The sequence below is a fragment of the Hyla sarda genome, chromosome 1 (genome assembly GCF_029499605.1).
Source record: "Hyla sarda isolate aHylSar1 chromosome 1, aHylSar1.hap1, whole genome shotgun sequence".
Taxonomy (NCBI): Eukaryota; Metazoa; Chordata; class Amphibia; order Anura; family Hylidae; genus Hyla; species Hyla sarda.
This window is the reverse complement of record NC_079189.1, coordinates 411,189,992-411,203,687: the sequence shown is the minus strand read 5'-3', so window position 1 is coordinate 411,203,687 and position 13,696 is coordinate 411,189,992. Positions and strand designations below refer to the sequence as shown.

General features: G+C 45.3%; 1 protein-coding gene across 4 annotated transcripts in view; it reads right to left on the bottom strand.

The window, feature by feature from the left end:
• Positions 1-717: 717 nt before the first annotated feature.
• AP1B1 (adaptor related protein complex 1 subunit beta 1) overlaps positions 718-13,696 on the bottom strand; it is a 39,752-nt gene continuing 26,773 nt past the window's right edge. For 3 of the 4 annotated variants that reach the window (XM_056528715.1, XM_056528716.1, XM_056528718.1), the window contains exons 15-23: positions 7,032-7,052; positions 6,773-6,802; positions 6,309-6,443; positions 5,856-6,001; positions 5,645-5,774; positions 5,355-5,439; positions 4,582-4,668; positions 3,762-3,916; positions 718-1,147 (exon numbers count right to left, since the gene is read on the bottom strand). In XM_056528715.1, coding sequence (XP_056384690.1) covers positions 1,073-1,147; positions 3,762-3,916; positions 4,582-4,668; positions 5,355-5,439; positions 5,645-5,774; positions 5,856-6,001; positions 6,309-6,443; positions 6,773-6,802; positions 7,032-7,052 — 864 coding nt within the window. In that variant the 3' untranslated portion in view covers positions 718-1,072. The remainder of the gene's footprint in view (positions 1,148-3,761; positions 3,917-4,581; positions 4,669-5,354; positions 5,440-5,644; positions 5,775-5,855; positions 6,002-6,308; positions 6,444-6,772; positions 6,803-7,031; positions 7,053-13,696) is intronic. The other variant, XM_056528719.1, reaches the window with a different exon arrangement.

Here is a 13,696-nt window from a genome sequence, read left to right as displayed (position 1 = left end):
TTGCTCAGTCTGCTTAGGGAGCTTCTTATGGGTCCAGCGGGGGACGTTCCTGCCCCCCAGGGATGGTGAGGATAAAGATTTTACCATATATAATGGTAAAACACCACATTAGAATGTCATTTGGCTGGAAAAATGCATTGGTGCTGAATTTATCAATAGCAACTTTTCAGCGACAAGTCGCATCGGCTGAAAAGTACGCCGTAATGTCAGACCATGCTGGAGCAGGTTTATATAAAGTCTTAAGTATAGATCCCGAAGTCCGTGTGCAGAATTTATCAAGAGCCTTGCACCTTTTGATAAATTAGGCGCACAATAGACCAACCTAACCCTCTGTAGTTTGGCCTATATTGATGCGGGACAGACAGCTTTGATAAATCTCCCCCAACATGCCTAAATCTTCTCTCCCCTGACACCCACTGTTGGGTAGAGTCAGAAGATCAAACATACACTATAGACAGTTAGCTGGTCCCCATGAAGTCAGCCAGTTTGGACAACTTTTATCTAAATTATATAGGGACCTTTAGGGACTAAAAGACAGACCACATCCTATAGAAGACTTAGAGAATTTATTTTTTCTGTCCCTGTTGTATCATGTTGCTCTACATTGAGAAGAGACTGCACTAGATAATATAAATTCGAGATTTACAGTATAATTTTTTTTTAACCTACACCGTATCCCCTCTTACAAGAGAATACATCATAAATGAAGGTCGAGAATCACACATATCAAAGGTTTTATTATGTACATTTTTATCCAAGTTCTTTATTGTTTAAATTAACAGGATCCAGCAGAACCAATACAGCATCTACCATAAAAAGGGTGATATCTAACAACATACTCTTAAGAGTAGTGACCTGTTTAACCCCTGTGCTGTCCACATGGTAGCAAAGGTTTTAAAATGAAGGCAGGATTAGGAGCAACTTTGAGAGTAAGAGAATAAAATCAACACTATTCATTTGGTCCACGTTCATTTATCCCGATTAGAAAAGTAGCAGACACATGCGCACAAGGCATCTTTCCCATATGCCCAGCCTTCATACGGGAAGGTTGGTGATCGTCATATAGCTGGTGCTAGTTCTTCAACACTATTTCAATGGCTTGGAAGATGAATGGCGATACTTCAGGTGCCCGGCACTTCAGAGATAGCTGTTAACAGAAAACATAATTCTCATTCATTTGGATTACTGTAAAGCATTTAGAGGTCAATAACCACAGAACACTCTGTACAGACATCGAGCCAGCCATGAATGCTGGGAGACTTCTGCTCTGAAGGCTGGATAATTGGGAATTCAGGATCAATACAAGAAATATAAAATCTGTAATGCTTCTACAAAGTGGAGGCTATATTTTCATTTTGTAATGGGATTTTATAATGATTTCACTGAACTAGGTTTCCACATTAACTCTACCAATGTTTATTCTAAACTGGCTTCCTAAAGGGGTTATCCTTGAAAAACATATAATGTTTTCAAAAGCACCACACGTCCTCAAGTTGTGTGTGGTATTACAACTTGGCTCAATTGACTTCAATAAAGCAGATCTGTAATACCACACACAACCGGAGGACATGTTTTGACTGTTTTTGGAAGAAATCAGCTCTGTTTTTCTAAGCCTGGATAACCCTTTATACAATAGTACAAATAAAAATAAAAAATAGCCACATTAAGGTGAAGAGGAAACAAATGTCTAAACAAATGCAGTATTTATAATGTTAACCAATTTAAAAGTGCAAAAACTGATCCTGAATGATAGGTGTGAAGTCTTCATGCATCCTGACCTATCAAATTGAAGACGCCCTTCCAGCAATTTGTATCCCATAAGCCACCTCTCTGATGTACTATGCTGTGTAGTTCATATCCTTACTGATGCCTTTATAAGACGGTTAATGACTCCGGTCCAGTTGTGACCTGAATCATGTGATTGGAAAACAGACTAGCTGACACTTGCAGTGAGTCATGTATGCAGCAAAACTCACTTTGCCAATTCACTTTAATGGGAAGCAAACAGATATGCTCAGTGGAGTGAATAGAGAGCATGTACAAACACAATGCAAGCTTCACTGAGAAGGAGGGCCATTGCATGATCTGGAATGGAGCCGACAGCCAGCTCATAAAGGCACCAGTAAGGAAACTAACTGTACTATACAGGTGGCTAATGGGTACAAAATATCATATCAGTGCTTCTTTAAATGCAGGATGCTTGTAGCGATGGACCAGTCTTTATAAAAGTTGGTCAACTTATATATCATGTACCAAACATTCTTAGAATAAGGCTTAGACATATATATTTTTTTTATAATCAGCCATAATGCAGGAAAAAATGAATGCAGCCTCCCTCTCTTCAAAACCTGATGCATGCAGGATGGTCTCATCTACAATTTTTGGCTGCACTTAGTAAAAAATAAATAAATAAAGTGTGAAACTCATCAGTCTTTAGCATAGACTAAACAGTATGATCACTGCACTCGTGGTACTACTCATGGTGTCATGGTAATTATAAATATTAATGCCTTTAACCTCTTCAGGACGCCGGGTCGTATGCATACGCCCTGCATCCCGAGTCCTTAAGGACGTGGGGCGTATGCATGCGCCTGTGGGAATTCCGGTCCCCGCCACTAACCGGTTGGGGACCGGACCGGGATGCCTGCTGAAGTCGTTCAGCAGGCATCCCAGCACATCGCCCAGGGGGTCCCGAGACCCCCCCCCCCCCCTGTCGCTGATCGCAGAAAATCGTATGTCAATTCAGACATGCGATTTTATGCTATTCCGGGCTGATCGGGTCTGGTGACCCGATCACCCGGAAAATAGGGATGATCGGAGCCGTCAGTGACAGCCCCGATCATCCTGAGGGCTAGGAGCGAGGTTGCAGTGCTGCGATCTCCTCCTATCCCCTGCCATTGGTCAGAACTGATTCTGACCAATGGCAGTGCAGGACAGTGGGTTGAAAGTGAACGTAAAGTGATCTTTACTGTGGCAACCACTAGGAAGGCCAAACTGCAACTCCCAGCATTCCCAGACAGCCAAAGGCTGGGAGTTGTAGTTTTGATACATCTGGAGGGTCACAGTTTGGAGACCACTGTTACAGTGGTGCCCAAACGGTAGGCCTCCAGATGTTGCCAAACTACAACTCAGGCATGCTGGGAGTTGTAGTTCCGTAACATCTGTCCTTTCAGATTTAGCAATTTTCATGAAATTTTTGAAAATTGCTGCTCTACTTTGAAGCCCTCTAATTTTAAAAAAAAGCAAAAATATGTCCATTTTATGATGCCAACATAAAATGGACATATTGTATTTATGAATAAAAATAAAATGTATTGGGAATATCCATTTTCCTTACAAGTAGAGAGCTTCAAAGTTAGAAAAATGCAACATTTTCAAAATTTTCATGAAATTTGGGGATTTTTCCCCAAAAAAGGATGCATGTAATGCCGAAAATTTACCACCAAAATAAAGTAGAATATGTCATGAAAAAACAATATCAGAATCAGAATATTCGGTAAAAGCGTTTGTGTTATTAATTCGTAAAGCGACGGTGGTCAGAATTGCGAAAAAGAGCTCAGTCCTTAAGGTGAAAAAGGGCTGCGTCCTTAAGGGGTTAAGGGTTGACTAATGAAAAATACTTCATGCCTCTATAGGAATAAAAACTCTTGGCATTAAAGCCAATATATACAGATATATTCACATAAAAGCTAAGGCTTTTATCAGTTGCCTTATATCAATGCACTGACCAGACCGAGCGACAACTAATAGCAGATACTTACTGCACAGCTAGGACTTCCAGGCTGCATCCTCAGTTCTGCTAGTACCCAAATGCCATTTGTTAACTTTATAGACTGGTACAACATGTCCTGGCCTTCAACTGTACGCCGGGCCACTGTGAAGACATTGCTGGCCTGCAGCTTGTTGCTGACAGCATCTGTGAAATAAAAGCAGTACTGTAAAACAGCTGGACATTAACATATAAAAGATAACATTGGCGTTACATTCTACTGTGAGCACGTTATGTGAAAACTGACCAACTTTGTGATAATGGTCCACAGGAAAGAGACACTGACAATTACAATACTAGTTCTGCTAGGACTGAACAGACATCCTGTCCCAGCAATCCTTGGGAAAAAGGAGACAAAGGTATAAAGCACCATATGTTTCAGACTATAGGGAGCATCAATAATAATAAGCATAAAAAATAGGTAAACAAGATTTACTGTACATCTTCTATGGGTAATTCTTCATGCTGTGGGACAACTTATCAGGCCATACCTCCCTATCACCATTCCAGACATAGTGCCACAATCTTGGCAATTCAACTTTTCAGCCGAAAGCAGCCGAAGCAGGAAAGTTATGCAATTTGTTTGCTTAACTTTTGGTTGAAAAAATGAACTTCTGAGCTAGGACAACCTCTCCTCGGATAACAGACAGTAGCAGTCTGCAGAGGTAAGAGTTACTAGGGATGGTGCTGCTCCCTGTCAGCACATACAGTAGAGGAAAATACAGCATTTTCTTGGAAACAAAATGCATAATAGTCTGTTGTAACTACAGTTTCATTTATTTAGGATTACTTAATATCCATGGAACACTTACCTGGACTGGGAGGACAGTCTCTGACCTGGAACTGTGCTTCATTCTCATTGGGAATGTCTTTCCATGTAGCCAAAAACATCTGTCGCTCTGTTCATGAAAAAAAAAAAGTGAATAGAAACTGGTGAGTTCTGTCTTCTATATGCGAAAGACAGTCAGACCGCGACAGCACAGTAAGAGACAGGACATCCACAACCAGCAACCCAGAACTTAGCATAATCAACTCCTGGGAACCATAAGTGGACCTGAGGAAGGCATTAGGGTATGCCGAAATGCGTTGTCCTGAATTCTATCAATAAAAGTTATTTTGTCCTGTGCTACTCGAGTCTTCATGGCTACAGTTGTGCAGCTCCTCCGCTAAACCGGTTTCTTTTACTCATTTCGTCTATCTCCATTGTTCACTACTACTGGGGTCCGATACCGGTAAGAGGGCAGCAGCCAACTATCGTATTCCCCTTTACCTATGCCACTTGCTGCTAATTTCGGTGCATCTTCCAAAAAAAAAAAAAAAAAGTTGGTATATCACCTGGGTGTGGTGAAGGGAACACACCAACGGATACACCTCATCAGGGAGCGCCCCCTGTATATTTTTAACTCTTCATTCAAGTTGTCTTCTATATGATAACCCCCACACAGCTCTACGCTTAGCACAACACTAAACAATAAATGCAAGAATCTTTTGATTCAAAGATTGTAAAGAAAAAAAAAAAACCATCATGCTGGTCACGAAAAGAAGGAATATTTGAGAAAAGTTGGAGACCCCCATAAATACTCACCCATTTTTCCATCTTCCACAAATAAAATGTGAAGTGGATAGACAACACTAAAGTAAAAGACGTCAATATTGTTCTTTACTGCCACCTGCAGGAACAGAGAAATACTGCATTAAACCACAAAAACAATGGACTATGGTTCATAAATAATAGATGTTTTAATGATAGCAAAAAAATAAAAATAAAAATAAAAAAATAAAAAATTACAAAATTTTTTTTACACATTGAGAAAAAAAGCTGAAATATGGATTAACATACTGTACTATGAATAATAACAAGTTTAGGCAATTCACCTGCAAGTTATTGAGAGGCTCCATTTTCATGACAGATCCAATTGTATTTAAAGGAAGAGAGACTTCTGTAGATTGATTGGGGGCCAAAGGGGTAAGAATCTGTAGAGGAGCTGCTGGTGCCAACCCAAAGCTGTTAAGTAAAGGAATGATTTAGCTTAATATATTATTAATAAAAATTCTCCCAGAGGCCTCTATTGATCACATTGTATACCTGTTGCGATTGAACTGTATAGCAAAGTCGCTCATGACCTGAAGGGCTCTGTTGGTAAAATGCAAATCCATGAATACTCCACCAGATCTTCTGGCGAAAGTGCCGCTAATTTCCAGGCCTTTTCCCTTCATTGCATGTAACCATACCTGTTGAAAGAAAAAAAAAGGGCTCAATAGCTACATACACTCTATTAATGGGACGCATGTAATTTTAAAAGGGGTTTAAAATCAATGCTCCCAAAATATGACACATGCTATGGTACCACACATGTCATAGATTAACATGTTCATATAACCAGCCTCTATACAAGAGGCTGCATGTAAAACAAACCACTCGCTCCTAGTACATGGTATTATTCTGACAGTTTGCCAAACTATTTTGCTGTGAAATTTTTAGACTTTTCAAAAAATATAAGATCCTGCAAGATTGCATATGTGAAAAAGTATTACTTACTGTCTTTGGAGGTACATAAGATCCAATATTTGCACCTGTTCCACCACCCAAATCAAAGAGGTCACCAAGTCCTCCAGAGAGTGGGGGGCCAAGGGGTGCTGGAGCCACTGGAGGAGCCATGAAGCCAGTTGACAGCTACAAGAGAGAAGCAATAGGGAGATATAGTCTACAAAATAATAGTGGTAATGATACACATTACTTTACAATCATATCACCACCTACAGGCCATTTGTGATCATATGTATCTACATTATGACAACTGTGATAAAAAAAAAAAATAAAAAAAAAAAAAATAAAAAAACATAAAAAGAAAAAAGTGCCTTAAACAAATAAGACCAATCAATCACAAACTAGAATAGCTGCAGAATATGTTGTTGCTATATGATTAAAGCTTATTACAATCATTATTATTGTTATACCAAACATCCATGCAATGGAAAACAAAGAAATTGAATTGTACTTACACTTATATTTGGACCAGTGTCACCACCCAGCTGTAAAGTAAGAAAGAATTAAATAAAACAAGAAGAGTTCTTTTAAGAATGTTGGATTTAAAGTGTCCACAGTACTACCCTAGAATCCCCAGGATGTCATGGCGCTTTCTAGTGAGTGTGTCCCGTGAATGTAATTCTGTACAGTGGGTGATTTTGATGAAACCCTATAGGGTTAAAACCAACCCCCAACAATCCATGCAGTATAGATGTATAGTGCTCCCTAGCATACCCCTTCTGTGTCTTCCACAATCTTTGGAGTTGAAGCAGATGGGAGGGAAGGTAGAGCACAGGCAACCAGAAAAGAGGCAGGGAGACACACACAAAAAAGCCGGAGAGCAGCAGGCAGGAGCAGCACAGGAAAGAACATTGACAGAAAGAGAAAAAACATGAAAAGAAAGGATCAGCCTAATACACTGTGAAAGACATCAATTATTTTCCATTTTAAAGTAACCCTGCTTATTTAAAAAAAAAAAAAAAAAAGCCAAAAGTTTTGATCGGTCAGGGTCTCAGTGCTCTGAGACACCCACGGTCCAGGAAAACAAGTGGGGATAAGCATGCTTCACTTTCCGAACTACTTCCTGGGGCTCCATTGGGGTCTATTCATATGTACAGCATCGTCCGCAGATTTGATGTGCAGGATTTAAAGCCGTGTTGTCATTTAGTTATCTGCGTGGGATACTGTATGTGTGAATAGACCCTTATGAATCTATAGGGCTGCAGGATGGATCACTACAAGCCGGGGAGTAAAGTGCGCCTGATCGGTGTGGATCCCACTACTGAGACTCCAACTGATCAAAACTTTTCGCATGTCAAAAGTTTTTTGAAATGACAGACATTTTACTACAGAGCAAAGCATGAGACATATAAAAGGGACTATTGACAAGTTTACCCTAGAGAGCAGTGTGTGGCTCAGTACAAGACTCACTTAAACGTTTGATATTTCCTTAAGACATGTCAAAAAGGCGATTTTTATGCTTACCGTAAAATCTCTTTCTCAGAGGATCCATTGGGGACACAGACCATGGGTATATGCTGCTTTCACTAGGAGGTTTGACACTATGGCAACAAGAAAAGACGGCCCACCCGGCAGTGTATATCCACCTACAGGCACCTGAGCTAATCAGTGGCACCTGAGCTAATCAGTTTTAGTCCCAGAGCAGTAGGAGAGGACCGACAGATCAGAAAAAAAAAAAAAAAAAAAAAAAAAAAAAACATGAACTGTCCGAGGAAACCAAGAATAAAAGTTAACTGAACACACCCTCAGACAGGTAACCGAACCAGGAACACCAGAGAAAATAAGGGCGGGTGCTGTGTCCCCCATTGGGTCCTACGAGAAAGAGATTTTACGGTAATTACAAAAATCTCCTTTTCTCTATCTGCTCCATTGGAGGACACAGACCATGGGACGTACCAAAGCAGTTCCTAGGGTGGGCAAAGGAAAACCAATCAGGGTGGAAGGCTGGACCACCGCCGCCTGCAAAACTTTACGGCCCAGACTAGCATCAGCAGATGCAAAACCTGGTAGAACCTCGTGAAGGTGTGCAAAGACGACCATGTGTCCGCTCTACAAACCTGCGAGGCCGAAGCCTTGTTCCGGAGAGCGCAGGATGCCCCGACAGAACGAGTGGAATGAGCAGAAACCCTGAAGGGTGGGGTCTTCCCCTTGCAGTGGTAAGCTTCCGAAATAGAAGACCGAATCCACCGAGAAAAGGTGTCCTTTGAAGCAGGTTGTCCTTTACGGCGACCTTCCGTGAGAACAAAGGAGTCACAATGTCGAAAAGAAGAAGTGACAGATAGGTCCGAAGAGCCCTCAGCACATCTAGTTTGTGGAGCAAACGTTCTTTGGGATGAGATGGAGCCGGACAAAAGGACGGAAGGACGATGTCCTCATTAAGATGAAAAACAGAAACAACCTTAGGTAAGAAGGACGGAACCGGACGGAAAACAACTTTGTCCTGGTGTATGATCAGGAAGGGAGAACGGCAGGAGAGAGCAGCAAGCTCTGAAATTCTCCTAATAGAGGTTATTCCAATGAAGAACGCCACCTTCCAGGAAACGAGGCGAGAGGAATGTCCCTGAGAGGTTCGAAGGGAGCACCCTGCAGGGCACCAAGAACTAAGTTCAAGTCCCAAGGTGGTGTAGGGGACCTGTAAAGAGGGGCTGCGTGGGCCACTCCCTGAAGAAAAGTCTGGACATGGGGATCAGACGCTAGAGGACGTCGAAAGAGAGTGGAAATGGCCGAAACCTGTCCCTTAAGGGAACTGAGAGCTAACTGTTGTTCTAGCCCCGACTGCAAAAAGGAAAGAAGTCGAGGGAGAGAGAACATAACTGGAGAAAAGGAATGAGAGTCACACCAGCGAAAATAAGACTGCCAAGTACGGTGGTAAATCTTCGCAGAAGAGGGCTTGCATGCCCTGATCAAAGTGCGAATCACTTGGGGAGAGAAAACTCGAGCCCTCAGAACCGCGGTCTAAACCGCCACGTCGTCAAATGCAGAGAAAGTAAATTGGGGTGGCAAAGCGGACCTTGAAAGAGAAGGCCTGGATGAAGAGAGAGGTGCAGCGGTACATCTTCCAGTAGTCGGACCACATCGGCATATCACACCCTCCTGGGCCAGCCCGGAGCCACGAGAACGGCGGGAATGCCCTCTGCCTTGACCTGGGAAGGAGAGGAAGAGGAGGGACAAGATAGGGTAGGGCAAAGTCCGACCAAGAAATCACCAGGGCATCCAAAGCCAGAGCCAAGGGATCCCGGGACTTCGCCACAAAGTGAGGAACCTTCTGGTTGTGGCGGGACGCAAATAAGTCCATGTCTGGAGTGCCCCAGAGGTTGCAAGTCTCTGCAAACACCTCCGGATGAAGAGACCACTCGCTGGGGTCGGATGAGGATCGGCTGAGAAAGTCCGCTTCCCAGTTCTGCACTTCTGGGATGTGAATTGCTGAGATGGCTGGCACTCTGAGTTCCGCCAAGGGAAGAATCCTGGACACCTAAGCCATCGCTGCCGAGCTGCGAGTGCCGCCCTGGCGATCGATATACGCCACAGCAGTGGAGTTGTCCGACTGGACATGAACAGGATGGTCCCAAAGAAGGATCTCCCAATGGCACAGGAAAAGATAGATTGCCCTCAGTTCCAAAATGTTGATGGGGAGAAGGGCTTCTCGGGGGACCAAAGGCCTTGGACTGTCCGGTCCCTGAAGACCCCTCCCCAACCCGAAAGACTGGCGTCCGTCGTGACGACTTGCCAACGGAAGGGCAGAAAGGAGCGCCCCTGTAAAAGCAGGGGAGAATGAAGCCACCACAGAAGGGACTGACGAGACCTCTGAGGAAGAATGATCCTGCGATCAAGGGATAACGGAGATCTGTCCAACCGGGACAGAAGCGCAAGTTGAGGAGGACGGTAATGAAACTAAGCAAACGGCCTCAATTGCCGCCACCATCCGACCCAGAACCTCCATGCAGAAGCAAATGGAATCTGGAACAGGGTTCTAGAGCATCTGAACTCCTGACAAAAGACTCAGCCGCTTGTCCGGCAGAAGCCGAATCCGGGCGGACGCCATATTGAACTGGAGTCCCAGGAAAATCAACGACTGAGTGGGAGTTAGGTTGGACTTGTCCAGATTGACCATCCAGCCGAAACGGGACAAGGTCTGAAGGGTGAGACGGAGACTCTCCAGATTCTGGGTCCTGGTTGGAGCCTTGATCAGGAGGTCGTCCAGGTACGGAATCACTGAGACACCCCTCGACCATAAGAGGGCAATCACAGGCACCAGAACCTTGGTGAAGACCTTTGGAGCAGTGGCCAGATTGAAGGGAAGGGCCACAAACTGAAAATGGCCTTCCGGAACTGCAAAGTGGTGATAGCGCTGATGTCCTGGAAAAATTGGAATGTGGAGGTAGGCATCTCTGATGTCCACTGAGGAAAGAAACTCTCCTTGATCCATGGACGCCATGACCGAACGGAGAGACTCTTTGCGGAAATGGCGGAGGAGAATATGTTGGTTGAGGCACTTTAGATCCAGGATCGGGCGAACGGAACCCCCTTTCTTGGGGACCATGAAGAGGTTGGAATAAAACTCCAAAAATCGCTCCTCGGGAGGAACAGGGACAATCACTCCCTGAATGAGAAGGGACTGGAGCATGCCCCGAGGGGGACCCGGGAACGAAAAAAGCGATCCCTTGGAAGGGAGGCAAACTCGATCCGGTATCCGTTGGATACCACATCCCTGACCCAGGAGTCCTGCACATGCACGGACCAAACTTCCCGGAAGAGTAACAGATGACCTCCCAGGTAGGCTTGCGGGAGCCCGCTTTGGCCGTGAAACGACCGGAACGGTTATCAGATTTCCTGGAGGGACGGGTCTGGAAGGAGGGAGCCTTCTTGTCCCATGAGGGCGCCTGTCTGGACACTTTACTGGATCCAAATGCCCAAAAGGAAGTCTACTTTCAATGGGAAGTAGTACTGCGAACCTTATTTTGAGATAACAAGGAACTTTTACCACCCGTCTCATCTAGGCGCTTACCAAACAGTCGAGAACCTGTAAAAGGAAGCTCCATCAGAGATTTCTTAAAAGCGGCAAATGCGTTCCAGGCCTGAAGCCACATAGAACGACGAAGAGCCACCAGGTTGCCTGTGGCAAAAGCCACACAACGGGCCGACTGCATGGAAGCAGAACAGAGATAGTCTCCAGCCCTAGATAGTCGGAGAGCTAAATCAGCCAATTCCTCGACGGGGGATTCCGGAAAGAATACCCTGGCGGAGTTGGGAAGCCCAGACTGAAAGAGTTTTAGACACCATGGCAGAAGCATACCCAGGAAGGAAGGAAGAGCCCGCTGCTGCAAAGGCAACTTTTGCCAGAGTCTCTACCTTCTTGTCTGCCGGATGCTTAAAGGAAGCTGCATCTGCCAATGGTAGAGTAGTTGCTTTTGATATGTGGGAGAGCTGAGCCAAGTCGGAAATAGACTGGGAGAGGGAAGACACCCATTCTGGAGGGATAGCAGAGCTCACCGGGTCTGGAGGAGAATCCTGAGTAGTAATACCAGGAGAGTCGGTGGGTGCAGTGGTGCAGGCAGAACAAGTGGGTTCAGCAGAACCAGACATTTTAGTATTGCAGCCCTTGCAAGTATAATAGGTGACCAGGGCCCCGGTTAGCTGTCTAGAGGGAGGGACAGTTCTGGGATCGAACGTAGCAAAATTGAAACAGTCTCACCCAGCATCTGTGTCCCCAGTAAACGCAGCTGCTGTGAGGAGAACTCCGGTCCGCAGCTGAAGAGAGAGAGAGACAGGAGGGGAGGAATGGAGGACCAATGACAAGAGAGGGGTCGGACTAGACTAGGGCGCCTCTCAATGGCCCTTAGAAACACCTCTGCGTGCGCACAGCGCTAATTGGCAGAGAAAAAAAGTCTAGTTTGCGCGCCCGCAACTCATAGGGCACTATCCCCGCTGGCAATGAGAGGGCGGGGCTAGTACCCGACAAGAGCCTGCGGTCAAAGGATGATAATTTCCCAGGTTATAATGGCATCTGCTTTTACTACACGTTGCCTCTGCGAATGCATGAGGGAAGGGAGCGTGGAGAAGCGCCGCCGGCAGCACGCGGCTGACGATAGGATGAAGTAAGAAACTGTGCTCTGGACGCATTGAGCAAGAGATGCGGCCGGAGCTAGGTGCTGGTGCTTGCTTGCTTGTGAATGCAGGATGGGAGCTGTCCGCAGCGTGCGGCTGCCGAATAATGAAAGTAAACTGCACACTCCTGAGGTGCCGGCGCCTGTCTGTACAGAGAGAGGGGAGGGGGAAAGGAAGGGCACAGTCCTACACCACTGACAATAGCGTTCCCCACATCCCCAGGGGTTGATAGGGGTTGCCCAGTAACAATTAAAGAGGAGTGGGCTCAAAGTAGGGGTCTCCAGAGGATGAAACCTCACCTTAGTCAGAAGAACTGACTCCGTTACCTTGCTGTCAGAGCTCTGCTTTCCAGCATCCGGAAGTTATTGTTCCAAACGATGTGTGTGCAGGCTTCCGTGTTCAGGGCCACCCCTCGTGACGTCATGCCCGCCCCCATTAACGAAAGTCTATGGGAAGGGGGCACAACATCACGAGTGGGCGGGTGTAACGTCACGAGGGGCGGCCCTGAACACGGAAGCCCGCACACACATCGTTTGGAACAATAACTTCCGGATGCTGGAAAGCGGAGCTCCGACAGCAAGGTAACGGTGTACCCCTTTAATGAACCTAATGAAGTCTTCCGTCAGCTTTAGTCACCTGCATCATGCCTGGCTGTAACAGCGAGACGAGCAGGGAGGTAGGGGGCTCAGGTGCCTGTAGGCAGGTATACCCTGCTGGGAAGGGCCAACTTTTCTTGTTGCCATAGTGTCAAGCCTCCTAGTGACAGCAGCATATACCCATGGTCTGTGTCCCCCAATGGAGCCGACTGAAAGTTTTGATTGGTGTGAGTCTGAGTGTTATGACCTCTACCAATCAGGAGAATGAACCGGGAAAAGTCTGCACGCTCTTCTCCCTATGTGCCATGAGATTGAGACATGCTTCATAGCGGTACACTGAGTGTGTCTTGATCACTTGACACAGAGCTGGGAGAGAATGCACTGAGTGCTTGATTCTCCCAGGCTCGTTCTCCTGATTGGTGAAGGTCTGAACACTCAGACCTCCACCCATCAAAACTTTTGACATGTCTGTAGGAAATATCAAAAGTTTTTCCAAGTGACAGTGCACATTCTATTCAGTTCCTGTAACTATGATTGTTAGTGATTTCTTTCCTGCATGTACTCCATTTACCAGAGTAAGTGCTTAGTACATGATAAGTTCAATATCAGTCCCTGTGCACTGATTCAGTGACTTAGCCCCTTGATACACTTCACGCCCCCTCCCATAGACTAGCATTG